Source organism: Clavelina lepadiformis, chromosome 2 (assembly GCF_947623445.1).
Source record: "Clavelina lepadiformis chromosome 2, kaClaLepa1.1, whole genome shotgun sequence".
Lineage (NCBI taxonomy): Eukaryota > Metazoa > Chordata > Ascidiacea > Aplousobranchia > Clavelinidae > Clavelina > Clavelina lepadiformis.
The window spans coordinates 13800819-13817668 of NC_135241.1; the positions used below are offsets into that span (position 1 = coordinate 13800819).

The following is a 16850-nucleotide window of genomic DNA, read 5'->3' on the forward strand; positions in this document are numbered from 1 at the left end:
CCAGTACTAATTTTTAAAGCATTTCAGTTCACTACAGAGAGAAAATTTGTCTTTTCGTGTAAAAAGATAACAATTTGGTGAATATTCAATTTGTTAAAACAGCCTGGGTTCGGAAATGGAAATCAAAAATGAGACAGTGTGCACTTGAACTGTCTAGTTTCCACTACAGACTAATCACATCACACCAATGAGCAAATTACTAAGTTTTCTTTATATAAATAGTTAAATAAACTTCTTGTAAATCGATGAAATTGCTAATGACATTTTATTGCATAAGATTGAAAGATTTAAATATGCTAAACGTCATTAAGAAAAGTAAATAATATAGTCACTTTCATTTTTAAATACATAGAGCTATCTCTGAGTTTATATAAAAACACTGGCGCAGTCAAATAAAATTCCACATGAATAACTGAATCAAGGGATCCATGATGACATTATCATGATACAATACTCCATATCAGCATTGTTTACTTTGTAGGCCATCTTATGCTGCAGTCAAAGGTGGACAGAACCCCGAGTGGTTTCACATATTTTTTGACCTAGGGTAACCTTTAGCGGGGTCATAATAGAGGATCCGCTGCACAAAAAGTGCCGACAAAGTATCAAACTACTTTATTGAAACAGTACCGAATACTGGAACCGTCAATACATTTTTTGCCAAGTACCGTTACCTACAGTACATATGATAAAGTTAGCTCAAGCTAAATATTTACTGTCAAAGTTAACATTTAAAATGCTACCATACATTTTTATTACCATATTTTAAAGCAACTCTAAGATTTATAACCAATCGACCGTACTAGGACAGTTGCAGTAAAAGTTACTATTGGTCAAAATGGTTGCGCACGCGTCTATGCTTCATTAACAGTTTGAACATAATAAAATAATATCATTTGCTGAAACTTGACAGTAAAGATTAAATGACAATAAAGTATAAGTCATTTCTGATAGTCAGAACCATGCAAAAGTCATACACAACAAAAAACGTTATAGGTGAGAAAAATATTTTAAACACAATGGTATAGCATAAGCAGAAAACAATAGCAGTTCAAAAATAAATTTTATTGTAACTATTCTTTGAAATGATACCGAGTGACTGGATGATTGACAAAACCAGTAGTGAGTGATAGTATCGTGTTTTAACATTAAAACAACTGAAGATGCTCAATGCCAATTGCTCCATGCTGATATAAGAAAAGCTAGCGTCTAAGCGAAACTATTTTAAACGATATTAAGCTACCGCATTACTATGATTTGATATTAAAATGCTGCCTTACATATTGCTGTTTTTTTTATTTTGGCAGTTTAACAATCTTATCATGCTTTTTACGGACCAGCTTAACACAATTGGAGCAGTATTGAGTGAGGCAATAGATTTAATCCTAAAAATGTGGATTGTTAGACGTAATTATTATACTACTACATACCTTTATGTCGGGCCTGATGCAATACAGTCAGACCTCGTTAATCCGGACCACTTCGTTTCGTCATAAAATGTCGGTTTAACGGGGTATCCGGATTATCGGAAAGCGAAAAATCAATCAATCTTGCAAACATTGCACCATGTTCAAAAAGCAGTACTCACCTTGCTCCAATTCAAAGTATGTGTATGCGTATGCGTACGAGTTTAAAGAGTGAAACTGCAACATTATTATGCATAGATAATAATCGGCTATTGTGTTCGTCGACAAACTACTATATCTAGGACAATCGTGAATCATTTTCTCTTCACTGTTAATAAGCCGGTTTATTGGATTTTATTGCTATTTATTTAGCACATTTGTTTCAAAATGTTTGTGTCAGATTCGGACAGCGGGGTTTCCATATTAAAGGGGTAAATTGTATTGGAAGAAATCCGTTACCGGCAGTTTTGTGTCAGATAACGGGGATTCCGGTTGTTCGGGGTCCGGATTAACAAGGTCTCACTGTATCTGCAATTCTTTTAAAATTCCTATGCATCCAGGTTTGCATTAATTAATTCTCAGAGATGTAAAGGACAATCACTTGAGAAATATGTTTAGTACTGTTAGCCAAACTACTGGCAGACAAACAGGCTTTCAATCAAAGGTAATGTTGCTATGTTGATCATAACAAAGTAAGATGATGAGGAAAAACAAAACAAAAGGCGTTTGAGGTACCCGAATGATTACTAGTTGTCTTATACTACTAGTAAGGATTAAGTAAAGAACAGTTAATTTATTAAGTTAGCAAAGTAAGCCAAGCATACTGGTGTATTCAACTGACGTAAAGATTTGAGTCAATGCGAATAGACATGAATAGAGCCGAGTTTGTTGAATACAAAAACAACATATTTGGTTTAGCACATTGCTAGCTAAATTATTTTTTATTGAAAACTTTAGATGAGGTCTTCTAGTGACTTTACTACCACTACAAAATCTGCATTTGTTGCAAAACATGGTCGGCCAAGAACTTCTATGAAACCTCCTATGAACACAATTGATACAGAGCAATTTCATGACTTCACCACTACAGCAAAATCTTGTTACAGGTAAGAAATTAATGCATTTATCTATTTGTTCTTGCTCATATTTTAATCTTTTATTCTTACATTTAATATTAGTCCTAATACATTTTGCAAGAACATTGAACTTAAGTTTTAGTATTGGTATAAATAACAGTCAATAAACATCCTCACAGCTGCTCTCAACATTATCAAAATCTCCTGCTAGCATCAGTGAAAGGCTAATCTCGCTTCGACTTCCACTAGCTCATGATTACTGTGTTTCCATCTTTAGTGCCTATGCACCAAAACTGAATTCATTTGATTAAGACAAAAATATGTAATAAGAAGCACTCCGTTCCGCCCTCCTTTTAAGAAGAATTTAATGCAAGTGTCGGGTCAAATTCTATTAAAGGTATGATTAGAAGACATGGCAGTGAAGAGTTCAGTAAAAATGTATTTCGTTTACTTGAGCTATACTTGGAATATTGTCTCGCCATTGCTAACACTATCTTTCAACTCAAGACATCTTGGATGCATTGAAAATCATAACACTGGCACTTCATCGACTACATCAAGAAAATGTCAAAATCATGAAGGTAACTAAAGTACTGAGAGGTGCAGAATACTAGACTGATGACCAGCTAATATGCAGCCAGCTGTAAATGAACATCCGCCATTCCATTCGGAAAAACAAACAATGACTAAACATTTAAACTGCAAAGTCTGAACAGACTCAACATCAACTGCTGAGTTCGCTACAAGAGCATATCCTTCCTTAACCAGGCACAGCTGCTGAACTAAGGCATCCACAATCCCTATAACTGCCGAAAAAGTTTTGAGTGTCACCAAACGGCAAAAGAAGGACTTGTTTAATTATAACGCAATGGAAATCCACTCCATGCTTCAGGAGAAGAACACCATGCACTGGCTTTGTCAATCTGACAAAGACCTTCATCAGAATCAATTGCGAATTTGTGGCGGCAGTCACACAAGACGCACGCTTGACCCAGACAATGAAGTGTCTGTCAGATACTGTCTTGATGGAAACCTCTTGTATACCCGCTGTCTTACTCCACAAACAAAGACTTTTAATGAACACATTTTCCAGCTACAGTATGCCGATGATACTGGTCTGGAGAGGCTACAAGATGGACTGTCCACAACAAATGCCCAAGTGGGCCTGATAATAAGAAGACTGAAGTACTTCAACCACCCCTCAGCACACTTTCTGCGTCTAAGGGGGCTCTTTCTCAAATGTAGATCAGGTCAATTATCTTTAGAAATGCATAAAAATAACAGTGCCATGTAGGTAGTTATAATAAAATTCGTTTGTTTGAGCATATTCACCATGTTTTGACATATTGTCTTGTTTACCGTCAGCTGAATGCAATTAGGATAAAAGTCGCTTTGGAGTTAGAAACTCTCCTGAAGAACTAACCACACGTACCTCATTCGTAACTTTGAGACGCTAAGTACTTAAAAACAGATTGTCAAATGGGAGTGAAAACTGAAGCGGAATCAGAACCCAATACCATTATGTCTTAATTTGTATCAGACTGAACCATTAAATGCAAAGAGACAAAAACCTGAACCGCAGGAGCAAACTGTATTAAGTACTCTGTCTGCAAACTGTATCATTAACAAATTAAATTTTGTGTATATTCTTCCTTGAAAACTGATAACAGATATTATGACAAAGAGACAAAACCGTACTCGAATCATAACCACTTTTTACAATATGTCACGAAAGTAAGGGGACTGAATGCACAGCGTCTAAAACGTGTCTGTTGTTTAGAGATGGCTTTTGTTAAATTATAACTCCCTATTTTAAATGTTTGCGATTTTCCAGCTAGTTGTCTAGTACTTGTTATGTCTTGTCTTGTTATGCATCTCACTTCTATCCATCGGAAACATTGGACTGCGGATGAACATGGGTTTTTATGCAGAATCATTTAAGAATTGCTGAGGAATTTATGTTGCAGACATATGAGTACGTGTTGTACAAAAATATTTCAAACTGGTTGTGAAGATGTTAGAAAATCGTCTGGCGACCTTTTACATGTTTGTTAAAAGCTCAGTCAGTAAACCAGTATGCCTGCAAAATATTTTTGCAATGTATAACTAGATTAATTTGTGAAAAACTGAGACGTTTTTAGAAAATCAGTTTCAGGCGCTAGCTTTATCATGGCAATGCCACAAACATTTGGAAGTTTTCTGTCAAAAAGAATATTGCCACGTTGCATATTCCCCTCGTGTATTAACAATCAGCAATAACTGTAACAGTGGCTAAGAAAACAAATACGGCATAGCTGCGCAGGAGTATGTGCTTTCTTGTAGCGACGCTAATTTCTTTGTGTTATTAAATCCTCATTATTTGTTTCAAGGAGCAATGGAAAAAGAGAAATCTTAGGCATTCTATTCCCCAGAATAGAATTTCTTTTTCAGGAATTTTCTTTTTCCTTTTGTTTCTTGTGCACTTAAAGATACTTCTTGCTGCTGTGATCAAGTTACGTTACTTGCCATTTAGGTTGCTATTAAAAATATCTTTAATGTTTGTGAACATAGTCTGTAAATTTTTGTCGATTAATTCTTTTATTTATACAATATAAATAACTAGTAACTACTACGTATCCCAGGACGTTTTATATGTGGTGTGTTCACCCCAGCTTCACAGGTTGCTAAAATGCTGAACTGAAAAAGCGCGGTACAGGAGTGTAGCCATAATCCAACCACACTTTATTTATCTAAAACTGTATGTCTTTCAAACGCGGATTGTTTAAAATAATGTGCAAGCAGGAAAAATGTGCATACCAAAACTAGGTAATTGTAGTTGAAGAAATCTCACAACACAGGTGGAACTGTATGCCACAAACTTAACTAAGTAGGGGTTTGGTGGCTTTAAGTAAAATATGGCTATACCAAATCGGAAAAAAATGCCTAACTTCGGCTTTCGGTCGAATTTATTTTCAAACGATATGGTATGGTGTCGGTACCTTTGGACCAATGTTCCCTCTAAGCTGCGCGTGTGCGCAAATGCGCACTGCTGACACGGTCTCCGCGCACAGAAAATCTGTGCTGCGCACAAGAAAAAAATCCAACCTGAATTGAAAATAAAATAAACGCATAATTATGGCCACAGTGCGCACGTGGAACGTTTGATGTTGCTCACAGTGGTCCAAGGGACCGCTCAGGGAGTTAGTGTGTTTGCTCAGACTCGTGAAAAATTAGAGGGAACATTGCTTTGGACTGAGCAAAGTCTTTACACGACTTAAACCTGTTTCATCATCGGTCGAGCTATTTCTACTGAACTAGTCTTTGTACAAGTTCCGATTGTCACACATTTTTATTTTTTTTGATTTTGTATAGTACTGCTTGAACTGAAAACTGCCTTCCATGCCCACTGAACAGGAGCAAGTGCTGTTAATGTCTCGCCCAATGGCATTACAACAGTATAGTGCCACTGTATAGTGTATAAAACATGGAACCCAGGCCAGAAGTATTGCGAGGTTAGCATGGGAACCACTTGGCCACCGAGCCAACTGACCATTGGGCCAAAAACCAAAGTATAATTTTTAAAAACATGCTTGGCAATACCTTAACTTCAGGAAAACTGTAACAATGGAGGATATAGCCTAATTGTTGTTACACGTAACAGGAAATCTATAACTATCTGATTTATGTATCTTTCTGTTGCAAGTTACAACTTAGTGGACGTTTTTTCAACTTTTGTATTTCCTTAGCTACGGTATATAAGAACACGGGCTATGGATGTTATTTCGTTCACTTTTGTGACACAAGTACTAGATTGCATGATTCAGCCGAAATATTTGGGTCTTGGTACACCGCTGGTTTTGAGCCCATTGAGGATTTGACCCATTTCGCTGTTTCATTAATTGCAATTGTTTGCGAGCACACTCTTAATTGTACAGTGCTATAACTGATGGCATTACAAGTTTCGCTCAGCACAGTTAACGGTGAAAATTAAATGATCTGATACGTTTATGACAAACCTAAATTCTAGACGTAGTTAGAACTATTTAAATATTAGTTTGATATAAGCTACGTACAGAAGTCATACTCACTAGGTTACCTGCAACAAATAAGACTCCTAATTCTTAAATACACTTAACTCTGTAATAATTTAAATTTTCAACCCATATTTAGCTGTTTTGTAGGGAAGGTTAATGACTACATTCCATTTTCAGTTTCTTCAGTGTAGTTGGTTTTAAATAATTTTGAAAACCCAAAAACAATTTTTGGTGCCTATTGTCTTCACATGAAGGTAATAAAGCCCAACAATACAGATAACAACTTGGCCCAGCACAGTCTTGTAAAAAAAAAGTTATTTACAAGAAATTTCTAATGAAATCCAAGATAAAACTGCCTACAGGTAAGTTTTGCTACACTAGACCTACCATGGAGTAGAGTCCCTAACCACATAAATTGCATGAAAAAGTTAATACCAACATCTCGATTGGCAATAACATTTTGACGATTACAGCACGAGTTGTTTTTCGAAATGCTTGAATTTTATTTTGGGATTTTGCAATTCAGTTGTTGACCGGACTTGAATTCTCCTTAATGACGTCAGATAAATTACCTCGTTTGAACCATATAAATACTGATGTAATGTGTGCAATCTTCCCTTTTTACGTGATTGATTTCACTGATTACTACGGTGCAATGTAACATTCAATTCAGTAAGCTTTGCCCGAAGGTGAAAGCCTTCGTCTCTGATAATAAATGAAATGGTAACTTTATAATTCAGTAATATATATAGACAGAATTAAGCAACTAACAGCATTGTCACGCCGTTTGAGAAATGAGAACTCATATCATTGAAGCAGAAGTAAAACAAGTTATCAACCATCAATCATCCTCGCTCATATTCCAACAATAGCCGCCAGTGTACGCGGTCATTATGACAGATGAGTTTGTTGTGTAATACTTCACACAAGTAATGCATAAGCGAACTTTAACTTGTCATAACATCAAAGAAACACAGGATAAGCATCAAGATAACACAGTGAAATCAGTTTTGCAATAATAATATTTGCTACAACAATTCGCAATCAGCAGCAAATAAGGTTCATGATAACTATACCAACATGTTATGAGAAATTGCCTAGGTTTACATACAGTCATTTGCTTGGGCCTTATTACCAGCATTACTCTTGTTTACTAAATTAAAGCTACAAAATTTTGTTTCCCGTATCAGCATATGTTTAAATTTGTAAAAGAGCTATTGTTATCACAAAATGCCTAAGTTATGTGCGTTTGTACCATTAACTAACGTTATTCAAAATGCACTCAAATTATAAAACGCCACCATTTTCTACCCACTGGCTTTCTTCCACCCAAACCACTGGACGAAAACAGGCCAAACTCAACTAATTGATGTGATTTTACTGCGGTATACAAAATCAACTGTAATATATATCAAATTTGCTTTCAGTGAAAAAATATGGGTGGGAGGGCCTTATTTGCTGCAGGAACCTTATTATAGTATACAGTAGCCTACATAAATTATTATTATTGTAATAGTTATTCTGTTTAATACAAAGCTTTCCACCGGCTTCAGCCTATGAAGTGGAGGATTTTCAAATCAACTGTTGATTGATCTGATCTGCCGACTGATGATCATCAAAGCTATATAACCTGGTTCTTTATTAAATCTTCGTGTGGTGTTTGCCCAATATGTTGTGGCGGTCGTGATTGTAAATTGTAACAATTTATATAATTGGCATTCGAAATAAGCATTGTGTGTGTGTCTCCAGTTAGATGCAATTGAATATTTGAACAAGTGTATTTTTCGTAGTTAAATCCGTTATTCAAACAATGAGTTCCAAACCGACGTACTAATATAGTTGAAGTGTGTCAAGTGGCTATTGTGTTTCCCGATGCAAAATCGTTAGTACTGTGGTGAAAAATCTTAGATAATGTAGCATAAGGACACGTGTTACACAATACAAAACACGACATGTGCGGTTAGAATACTCTAACCTTTTGTCAGCCAAAAGGTTTTGATATTACAACAGAAATGAGTAATATGTGTAAAATGTGTCATACGTAATATGGCAGTGCAGTGTGTTTATTGCAAACATATGACACGAAACAACTTCTTTTCAAGAAAGTTAGAAATACATTTTTGTTTTTGAGGGTTCCTCTAACCCGCTGCATTGAATTTAAATATTTTCAAGAGAGCAAACAAGACGATTAATAGGGTAAGAGTTTGATTGGTTTTGTGGGATGCCCTATGGTTCATATGCGTAAAACCACTCTCATACCTTTATGAGATTGAAACATTGCACATAAAAGTGTATGAGCACAATGTATCGCCTGGTGCAAGGATTTCCGTCTCGTTGACTTACTTGGCCCCCTAGCGAAAAAAAAAACAAAAATTTAAGGCGAGCTATATCTTGGTACCGTGTGCAGTTTCCGACTCGGACTATTTATCACATTAAGTGGATCACAGTGGATTTTTATTATATAGACCTCTGGTGGTGGAAGACGAAAAACTGTTAAATATTTTTAAACCGTTTATTTTTGTGTGGATGGCTTAGTGGAGGAGTTTATCAGTTCACCCTACAGTGATGAAAATGTAGAATCAAGAATAACTTTAAATAAGGTAGAATCTTTGCACTGAGTTTGATGTTGTTGCTTGACAATGACTGGATAAACTAGTCTTATTGCACTGTTTATGATAAGAACGCCCTCTAGTGGTGAGAAAGTGTTATACAGAACAGATCAAAATTCAGATGTTTTTCTCCAATTTTGATCCATATAGAGGTTCACTGAAGCTCTTGTTGGTATTGGTGTGATATATAAATGCAAGTGCTGTACCACACAACAGAACGTCTTATATTTCATGAGTTCGAAAAAACGCTTCAGTTTTATCCTACTGTTTGTCTGCAAGTAGTGTTGGCAGAAAAGGATAGTGGACGCATAGCTTTCATAGAAGTTAGGTCAAGCGGATTACATTAACCCAGACACGTTGTCTGACAACCAGAGATAGCTGTAGGTACTAGAGTACAAAATAAGTAGCAGAGAAATAATTCGAAAGAAAGTTTTATTTAGTCTTTAAAATTCAAATTTAGAAGCACATTTTTGTTGGGGGCAACTCATACACTCAGCAGGTACATGACATCTGCTTGTAGTCTCATATTCACTTTGAAGTTCCTTTTTCATGTCACAAAACCGTTCACAGGTATCTGGATCTTGCAGCAAACTTTGTTCAGAAGGATCCAAATTTACATAACAAACACATTCTTCTTCAGCAGATACCACATGATTGCGTCGATGGCAAGTTGTAGTAGCACTAAAGAAATACTTTCGTCAGTAAAGGTAACCATATTAGTAACTAGGTACTGTCAAAGTCACAAAAAAAACGTTAGATTATTACAAACTATATTACTGAAAAAATTACTATTAAACAACTAAGTGTTAATGTTTCATCTAAGCGATGGGATGTAAACAGGGTTCCCATTCTGTGCTTATTTCTAAGATTTGTGCTTATTTCAAGTACAATGTCTTAGAAAATACTAAAGTGCTTATTTTTAGGGTAGAGGTTCCTACTTTTGACATTTTGGCCCCTTTAGTATACTATTTTGTACCAAAATTAAGAACCTGCAAATAGGTTTCGTTTTTTTAGGAACATTGATTGCCTTCTGTTGTGCACTGTTTAAGGTAGTATTCGTCTTTCGTTTCCTAGTCGTCCTTATTTTTCAGTCCAAACCGATGGCAACCCTTTCACCAATAGGCCTACCATTGTAAAAATAACTTTTTTTAAATTTGACAATAGATGTTTTTGAATGCCATGGAAGCTCATTAACACCAAGTTGATAAAACTGTAGGCAAATAACCACGAGAACGTGACTGCAGTAAGCCGGGGCCATGTTAGCGATCCGACTTACGGGGTTCCATGTCAACTCAACCCCGATCAGTTCAACCATGAAAGACTATTCATAAATTTATGTATTACACTAACACTACATTACCGTATGTTTTTTTTTACCAACTACCACAAAATACAAGCGATCGTTGGACAATTATAACAAGAAAGATGGCTCAAGACGATCTAACGCGTTAATCAAATCTGAACTTTCCGATTGAGCTGATAAATATAAAAAAATGTACTAGCGATATATATCAGCAAACCAAAAAAAAAAACGATTGCAGGCAGTATTAATAATTAAAATACATGACAAAATAATCAGAAAATAGTAATATTTCTAGCACTACAGACTGTCTTTTCTTTCTTTGGTAAACCTATTGTTTCTGTGACAGGGCAAAATCTTTCTGATGATCCTAGTTTTCACGAAGCAATATTCCATTCTCTGATACTAAGTAGCTTTAATATTAAATCATAATAACTAATTAATTAATTGCATTTGGGAACATGAACATGTAAGACTGTCTTTAGCCATTGTTTGAATGTGTACACACGCAAAGTTTAGCGTATGGCACACGCCATACACATAATGCGGTTAAACGACAATAGGAATCTCTTGTTACGATTCACCATTTTTCAGAACTTCCAGGACGATACTATAGCAACACCCAAACCACATTTGAGAGAACTTCTGACTAAGGAAATACTAACAAATTTCAGGTGAACTAAGCATAATCCACAGTTCATGTAAACAACAGGATTGTTTGGCAATAAAGCAAAAATAAAATGGTAGGGTATAATAATGTTTTTCCTCGGACTGAGGAATGTGATGATTCTTCATGGCTCGAGCTCCGGTTACCGAGCTAGTCATATATTTCTTATTTTATAACTTTTTGATTTTTTTATACCACTAGCCGAATTTAGTACTGTCCACCAGGTCCACTGAGTGTCGTTAATGCTTTGTACAAGGGCATTACAACGGTATGGCGCCCAGCGATAGAACCATTCGGCTACTGAGACCGAAGCAGGTTGGACCAAAAATTTTCTAAACTCAAATTTCTTCACGTTGGTTTGCCACAAAAAAAAAATTAAAAGAAGTTCAGAATAAAGCACGATCTGCCTGCTGAGATAACCAGCTGACTGATTACAGTGACAAGTTTTTTAAAAAAGTTTAGTTTTCCTTAATGATGTCAAATGTTTCAACTTTTCCCAGAGATGGAAAGTTGGAACAAGACATGGGGCAAGTTAAACATTAACATTTTTCTCCGAGCAAAAATAAATATCTCAGGGTTCACATTACACCAGTGGAAAACGATTTTTATTTCATTAAAATCAAAGTGAGGGCAAGTCCAAAAAACAAGTTGGCCTTAAATTAAATAGTTTTTACCAGAGGTGGGTAGTTGGTAATTTGAAAGTACTGTCGGTACTGGTACTTGACAAAAAATATACCAACAGTACCGGTATCTGATACTGTTTCAAAAAAGTAGTTTGGTACTAGCACTTTCATATAAAGGACACTGTTCCATGCTACTTTAACCAATTCGAGCCAGGCTACAGGTTACTCCAGGCCAAAACATAGGTGGACTCACTTTTTGCAGCTTTGATCAACATTTGTAGACACCACTGCCACCATACCTAATGCAAACCTCAGTCATTAAAAGAATGTTATTTGTACATTGTGACGTAATAATGGCAGCCATCTCTAACATAAAAGCTGTCAAAGTTGGCATATATTTTTGGCGATAACTACTTAACCACTTTATGTTATTAAAAATCCTTTCTCCAGTATACTTACTGCCAACTATTCTTTATTTAAAGGCCAACTTATTTTTGGACTTGCCCCTCACTATACCCTAAAGCTCTTAGTGACTAAGACATTTGTTAACCTTTAGCCGAAAGTCTACATGTAGGAAGGAATTTGAGGCAAACATGTGTGGCACTCAATTTATGGAAATGCAATAGTCTTCCTGTTATTCATCCATAACATTATTCGAGTGCATGATATACCTTGCTAATGCAACATTTTTCATCCTCATTGTTAGGATCAAATATTAGTTTGCCTGCAATTTGTGTGATGTGACAATTAGCGACTATGGCCAACTAATGCGATCTGGCTATTGTCTAAAGCATATAGGCTAAATTACCAGTCTCATTAGTTACACTTGTTTTCAGTTTATACCATACACGTGGCTTCGCAAAATATCACAAATCTACAAAAACAAACAGCAATGGCATTTGCATTCGTATCTAATTAAAAACAGTGTGTAGATTTAGTTCACAATTAGGGTAATTTAAGTAGGCATGTTTGCAATTAACCTATATCTTTTATGAAATATATGACAAGGATGGGGCAAATTGAAACATATTCCAGCTTGCCCTAGTCATCATGTTTCAACCTGCCCCAAACAGCTTTTTGTAAAATATTGAGTATAGCTACTAATTTAATGGTAGACAACCTAAACAATTAGGCCTCCTACTGAGGTTGTAGGTTAAAGTTACCACATATTGAGAGACCTACCAATACTTTGCAGATTCAAGGACCTATGTAACCATTTGTAGTCAACTACTAAAAGTTTACTCTCAAGATCAAAAAAACAAAAAAAAATTTTCAAGCAAATGCAACCTTTGTGATAAGGCCAAATACAATAATGACAAGATGGTTACCATGAATGCTTACCAATGGTGACAGTAGCGGTTAATTATATCATTAGCGGACAGTTGTAAAATTGCAAGATAATCTTCATACATTGACATTTTACATGCAGTTAATTCACCGTCATATTAATAGTCAAGAAAAAAATACTTCATAAAAAGCATCTATTTTATTGGAAAGTTTTCTTTTCATATATATCAGGTTTGAGATAATGAACTTCTAAACAGTAAATTCTGCTTATAATGACCACCTTGGAACCAGACTATATTGGTCATAATATCCATATGGTCACAATAACCAAAGTTGCTACAGTACTGTATAACAACACCAGGTAAGTACAAAATGACTAAATTTCCTAAATTGAATGTTTGGTTAAGCAAAAACAAAAGAAAATAACTGGTTTATTATGTCCACTGTTATTGTTACTGTCAAGTTGCATAAATTGACGCGGAAAATTGATAGAAAACCATTGATTAAAAAATTTCCGACCACACAAATATGGTCATATAAACGGTTGGTCATATTAAGTGGATTCTACTGAATAATAAAATCTCGCTAACAGAAACAAACTTATGAGCAAAAAATTTTAAGAAATAGCACAATTACGTCAAAATAATGCCAATATGTGACTTAAGAAACACATTTGCATAACGTACCATCTTTGCAGAGTTTCTTTAAAACACCAAGCAGATGAAACAAACAGCATGACTGCAATGCTAGATGTAACTAATGCAATTGTGAGGTAAACTAGAAAAATAAAAATAATGCAATTGTGAGGTAAAATAGAAAAGAAAATAAGTCCCATGCATAAACTTTTTCATAAAGAAACACAGTATGTCTCTCTCTTTCTTTGAAACCTACTGCATGCTCTCAAGGAGGATCGTGGGTACAGCGACTCTGGAACTCTTTAAACAATTACGATTTTTTGCCAGTTAAGCTATAGAGATACCAAGTTGTAACCAGACCAGGTCAGTGATATAATTACACCAGGGGTGATGTCAAAGACGTTGATCACTGATCACACACCAGTAAAAAAAGTGTTAGGATTTATATCTAGTTACCTATTATTAGTTTTATTTTACTAACAAGGAAGTTGTTTCACTGTACCTTAAAGATGTAATGAGCCAAAACCATTGAATGTTTTATAAGTAATGTGTCCTAAATAACTAAATAGCTTATATTTAGCAACTGATATATAAACTTCTTTATTGGTCGATCCTTTTGACCTGGCTATTGTCAATGTAGCTGAAGAGCACCAAAAGTTTGGAAACCAATAAATTAAACCATATGGTTCTTGGTAGATCAACTGATATGGCAAGCATGACCTAATTTCCAAATCTTTCCTCACGCATCCTGGTTCTGTATCAGACATGGCAAAAGGAGCAATCGAATATAGCATGTTCGTGTTTGCTCCTTTGCACAACACTCACAACCCAATGAGTTTGCCACTCGAAAGTTAAACAAAACTGACTCAAGCTAGTTCGGAGGCAGCTAAGCTATACCCGGGTCATCCTGGGAAGTGATAGTCTGATATTGCAAAATATGGCAAAACTTATGGTGTGGGACGCAGTCTTCCAGTCACCATACATAAGACATCATTTATGATATTAAGAGCCACTGTGACACCAGATAGGTGCACAGTACTTGGCGATTAAATGGACTAAGGCAAGAACAACTGTCCTTGAATATCTTTGCAATAACTCAAATTTTCGGCAGAACAAAAGCAATCAGTCCAGCGTTAACCCAAGTATTTGAGTTTAAGTTTTGGGTTTGCTAAGCTTCAATATCCACTTCTGGAAGTAGGCTGATAAAGTTAGGTATCATCAACCCTGCCGTGGAGGCAGTTAAACCCGGCCTGTGTAAATTTGTCTACGCAGATTCCATGGCGATTGTGCACTTAGCAGAGAAATACGAAACATTGGAGGGGATCATTTTCCAAGACATGCTGTTCATTAACGATAGCTTGGGCGCTAGGTAGGCTATACAGAACCTAAGTAGTCTTTCAATTTAAGTTCACTTACGCGTTCTGGAATTTGACTGATTCTCTTGTTGTAACAACCAATTGTAAAAAAGGGTTGATCTATCTGCCACTGCTAACAAAAATACACAGACAAACCTAGAATGGTTTTTAAACACTAGCTTCTCCAGCCGTAACGTGAATTGAACTAAACTCAGCACCATTGCGAAAACAAAACTGAGCAATTACATTTACGTCATTATTCAGCAGAGGCGGGGGCACACGCGGACGCGGAAGTGACCAAAAACAATTTACAAAAGCATAAAACACATTTATATTATTCGCCTAAATATTGTACATGGAAAATGGGGTGGAGAGGATTTTACAAAACTGGTGAAAGGATTTTTTTATAATATGCAGTGGTTAAGAAGTTATCGCCAAAGTTGTATCGCAAATCTGGCTTCCTATTATAATGTAGAGGGTGGCCATTATGGTGTCGCAATGTAAAAACCACACACCTGATGACGGGGGTTTGTATTAGGTATGGTAAGCCAACTAATTCCATTTTGATGAAACATGTCTACATAGATAGGTGATTAGTGGCAGGTAATGTTAATTTTTAGCTAGGAATGTCACACAAGACAATACATAAACTGGTAAACAGACACATTTTTGTTTTACCACAGTTCCTGGAATCGGACTATGCTAGAGTCAACAGCCAAGACTGAACTGTACTGTTGGTACATTAACATTAACCAAAGTACAAATACACCAAAGATCAAACTAAAGTAATTTAGGCTTATTTGATGCAAAATGTTCCTGTTATAAGCTGTTACCCGGTACCTATTACTCTTTACTTATATGTCACAGGAAATATTCTATTCATACTTGTCCAAATACCTGAGTCATCCCTAATATTTCTGGTATTGTGACATAATAAGAAACGTCATAATTAAGCAATCAATTTGTGTTTTTTGCCAATAATTTATGGCAATAACTGCTTAAACACTATGTATTAGTACAAATCCTTTCAGCAGTATATTTTCTGAAAGCTACTCCTTGATTTAAGGTCAACTTGTTTTTGGACTTGACCTTAACTTTAAGTGCTTTGGAAACTGACGAAGCAGCTTGCAAGCATGGGTCCGATGCCATACTGTTACGAAGGCAGATGTTAGGTTTACTTTCAGAGATCAAATTCAGCCTGCTCCAAAAGGAGGGATCAATTATGGGTAATTGTGTATGACATGGTGTAGAATAGCCGTTCGATAATTTTACAGAGATAAGGGTCGATAGGTGTTCGAGTCCCTTAGCAGTGTCTAAGTTTTTGGAATGATTTTATCATTGCACTGAAAAAAGTTTTATTTGACTTAAACCCGGGGATGATTCCTCACCGATCAAGTCCCGGTTATCACCAACTGCAAACTGCAACTTTCAAAAGACACAGTCATTTTTATTTTTGCATATTGTGTTGCCCGAGTTTGGAAATGTTTGTCAGGACCACTGGTCTGGTAAGGTCAATACAACGGTAGTGCCACTGGGGATTGAGGCTGCATTATTTTAACCCCACCGCTCTACCTACTTGGATACCGAGTTGACAACATTGGCTCATCTCTATATTTTTGGGAATTTCTGGGGCTGCAGGCAAGAGAACTTGATGCTGTCTGGGCCAAACTTTACCTAACTTTATTTGGTGGAGAGCAATGACGAACTCTTCTGGAGAAAAATCGCCTGAGATGTTTTTGTTGTCATCTTTTCCAAGACAGTTACTTCCTTTGCCACAAGCCTAGATAACTTGTGGTTTCTCACCTCATCATTTTCACCAGTTGACAGGCGATAACATTGGAAGAGAGGAGGCATGTAGGAGAGTTAAATAACAAGCCAA

At 36.0% G+C, this 16850-nt stretch overlaps 2 protein-coding genes across 8 annotated transcripts in view; one reads left to right on the forward strand and one right to left on the reverse strand.

Moving 5' to 3' along the window:
- LOC143446468 (uncharacterized) overlaps nt 1–8352 on the forward strand; it is a 31044-nt gene extending 22692 nt beyond the window's left edge. For 2 of the 6 annotated variants that reach the window (XM_076946105.1, XM_076946107.1), the window contains exons 9-10: nt 2364–2512; nt 8032–8352. In XM_076946105.1, coding sequence (XP_076802220.1) covers nt 2364–2512; nt 8032–8083 — 201 coding nt within the window. In that variant the 3' untranslated portion in view covers nt 8084–8352. The other 4 variants (XM_076946106.1, XM_076946109.1, XM_076946110.1 and 1 more) reach the window with 4 other exon arrangements.
- A 1167-nt stretch (nt 8353–9519) lies between these two features.
- LOC143446469 (uncharacterized) overlaps nt 9520–16850 on the reverse strand; it is a 30183-nt gene continuing 22852 nt past the window's right edge. Inside the window, exons 8-9 of one of the 2 annotated variants that reach the window (XM_076946112.1) lie at nt 13668–13758; nt 9520–9785 (exon numbers count right to left, since the gene is read on the reverse strand). In XM_076946112.1, coding sequence (XP_076802227.1) covers nt 9548–9785; nt 13668–13758 — 329 coding nt within the window. In that variant the 3' untranslated portion in view covers nt 9520–9547. The remainder of the gene's footprint in view (nt 9786–13667; nt 13759–16850) is intronic. The other variant, XM_076946113.1, reaches the window with a different exon arrangement.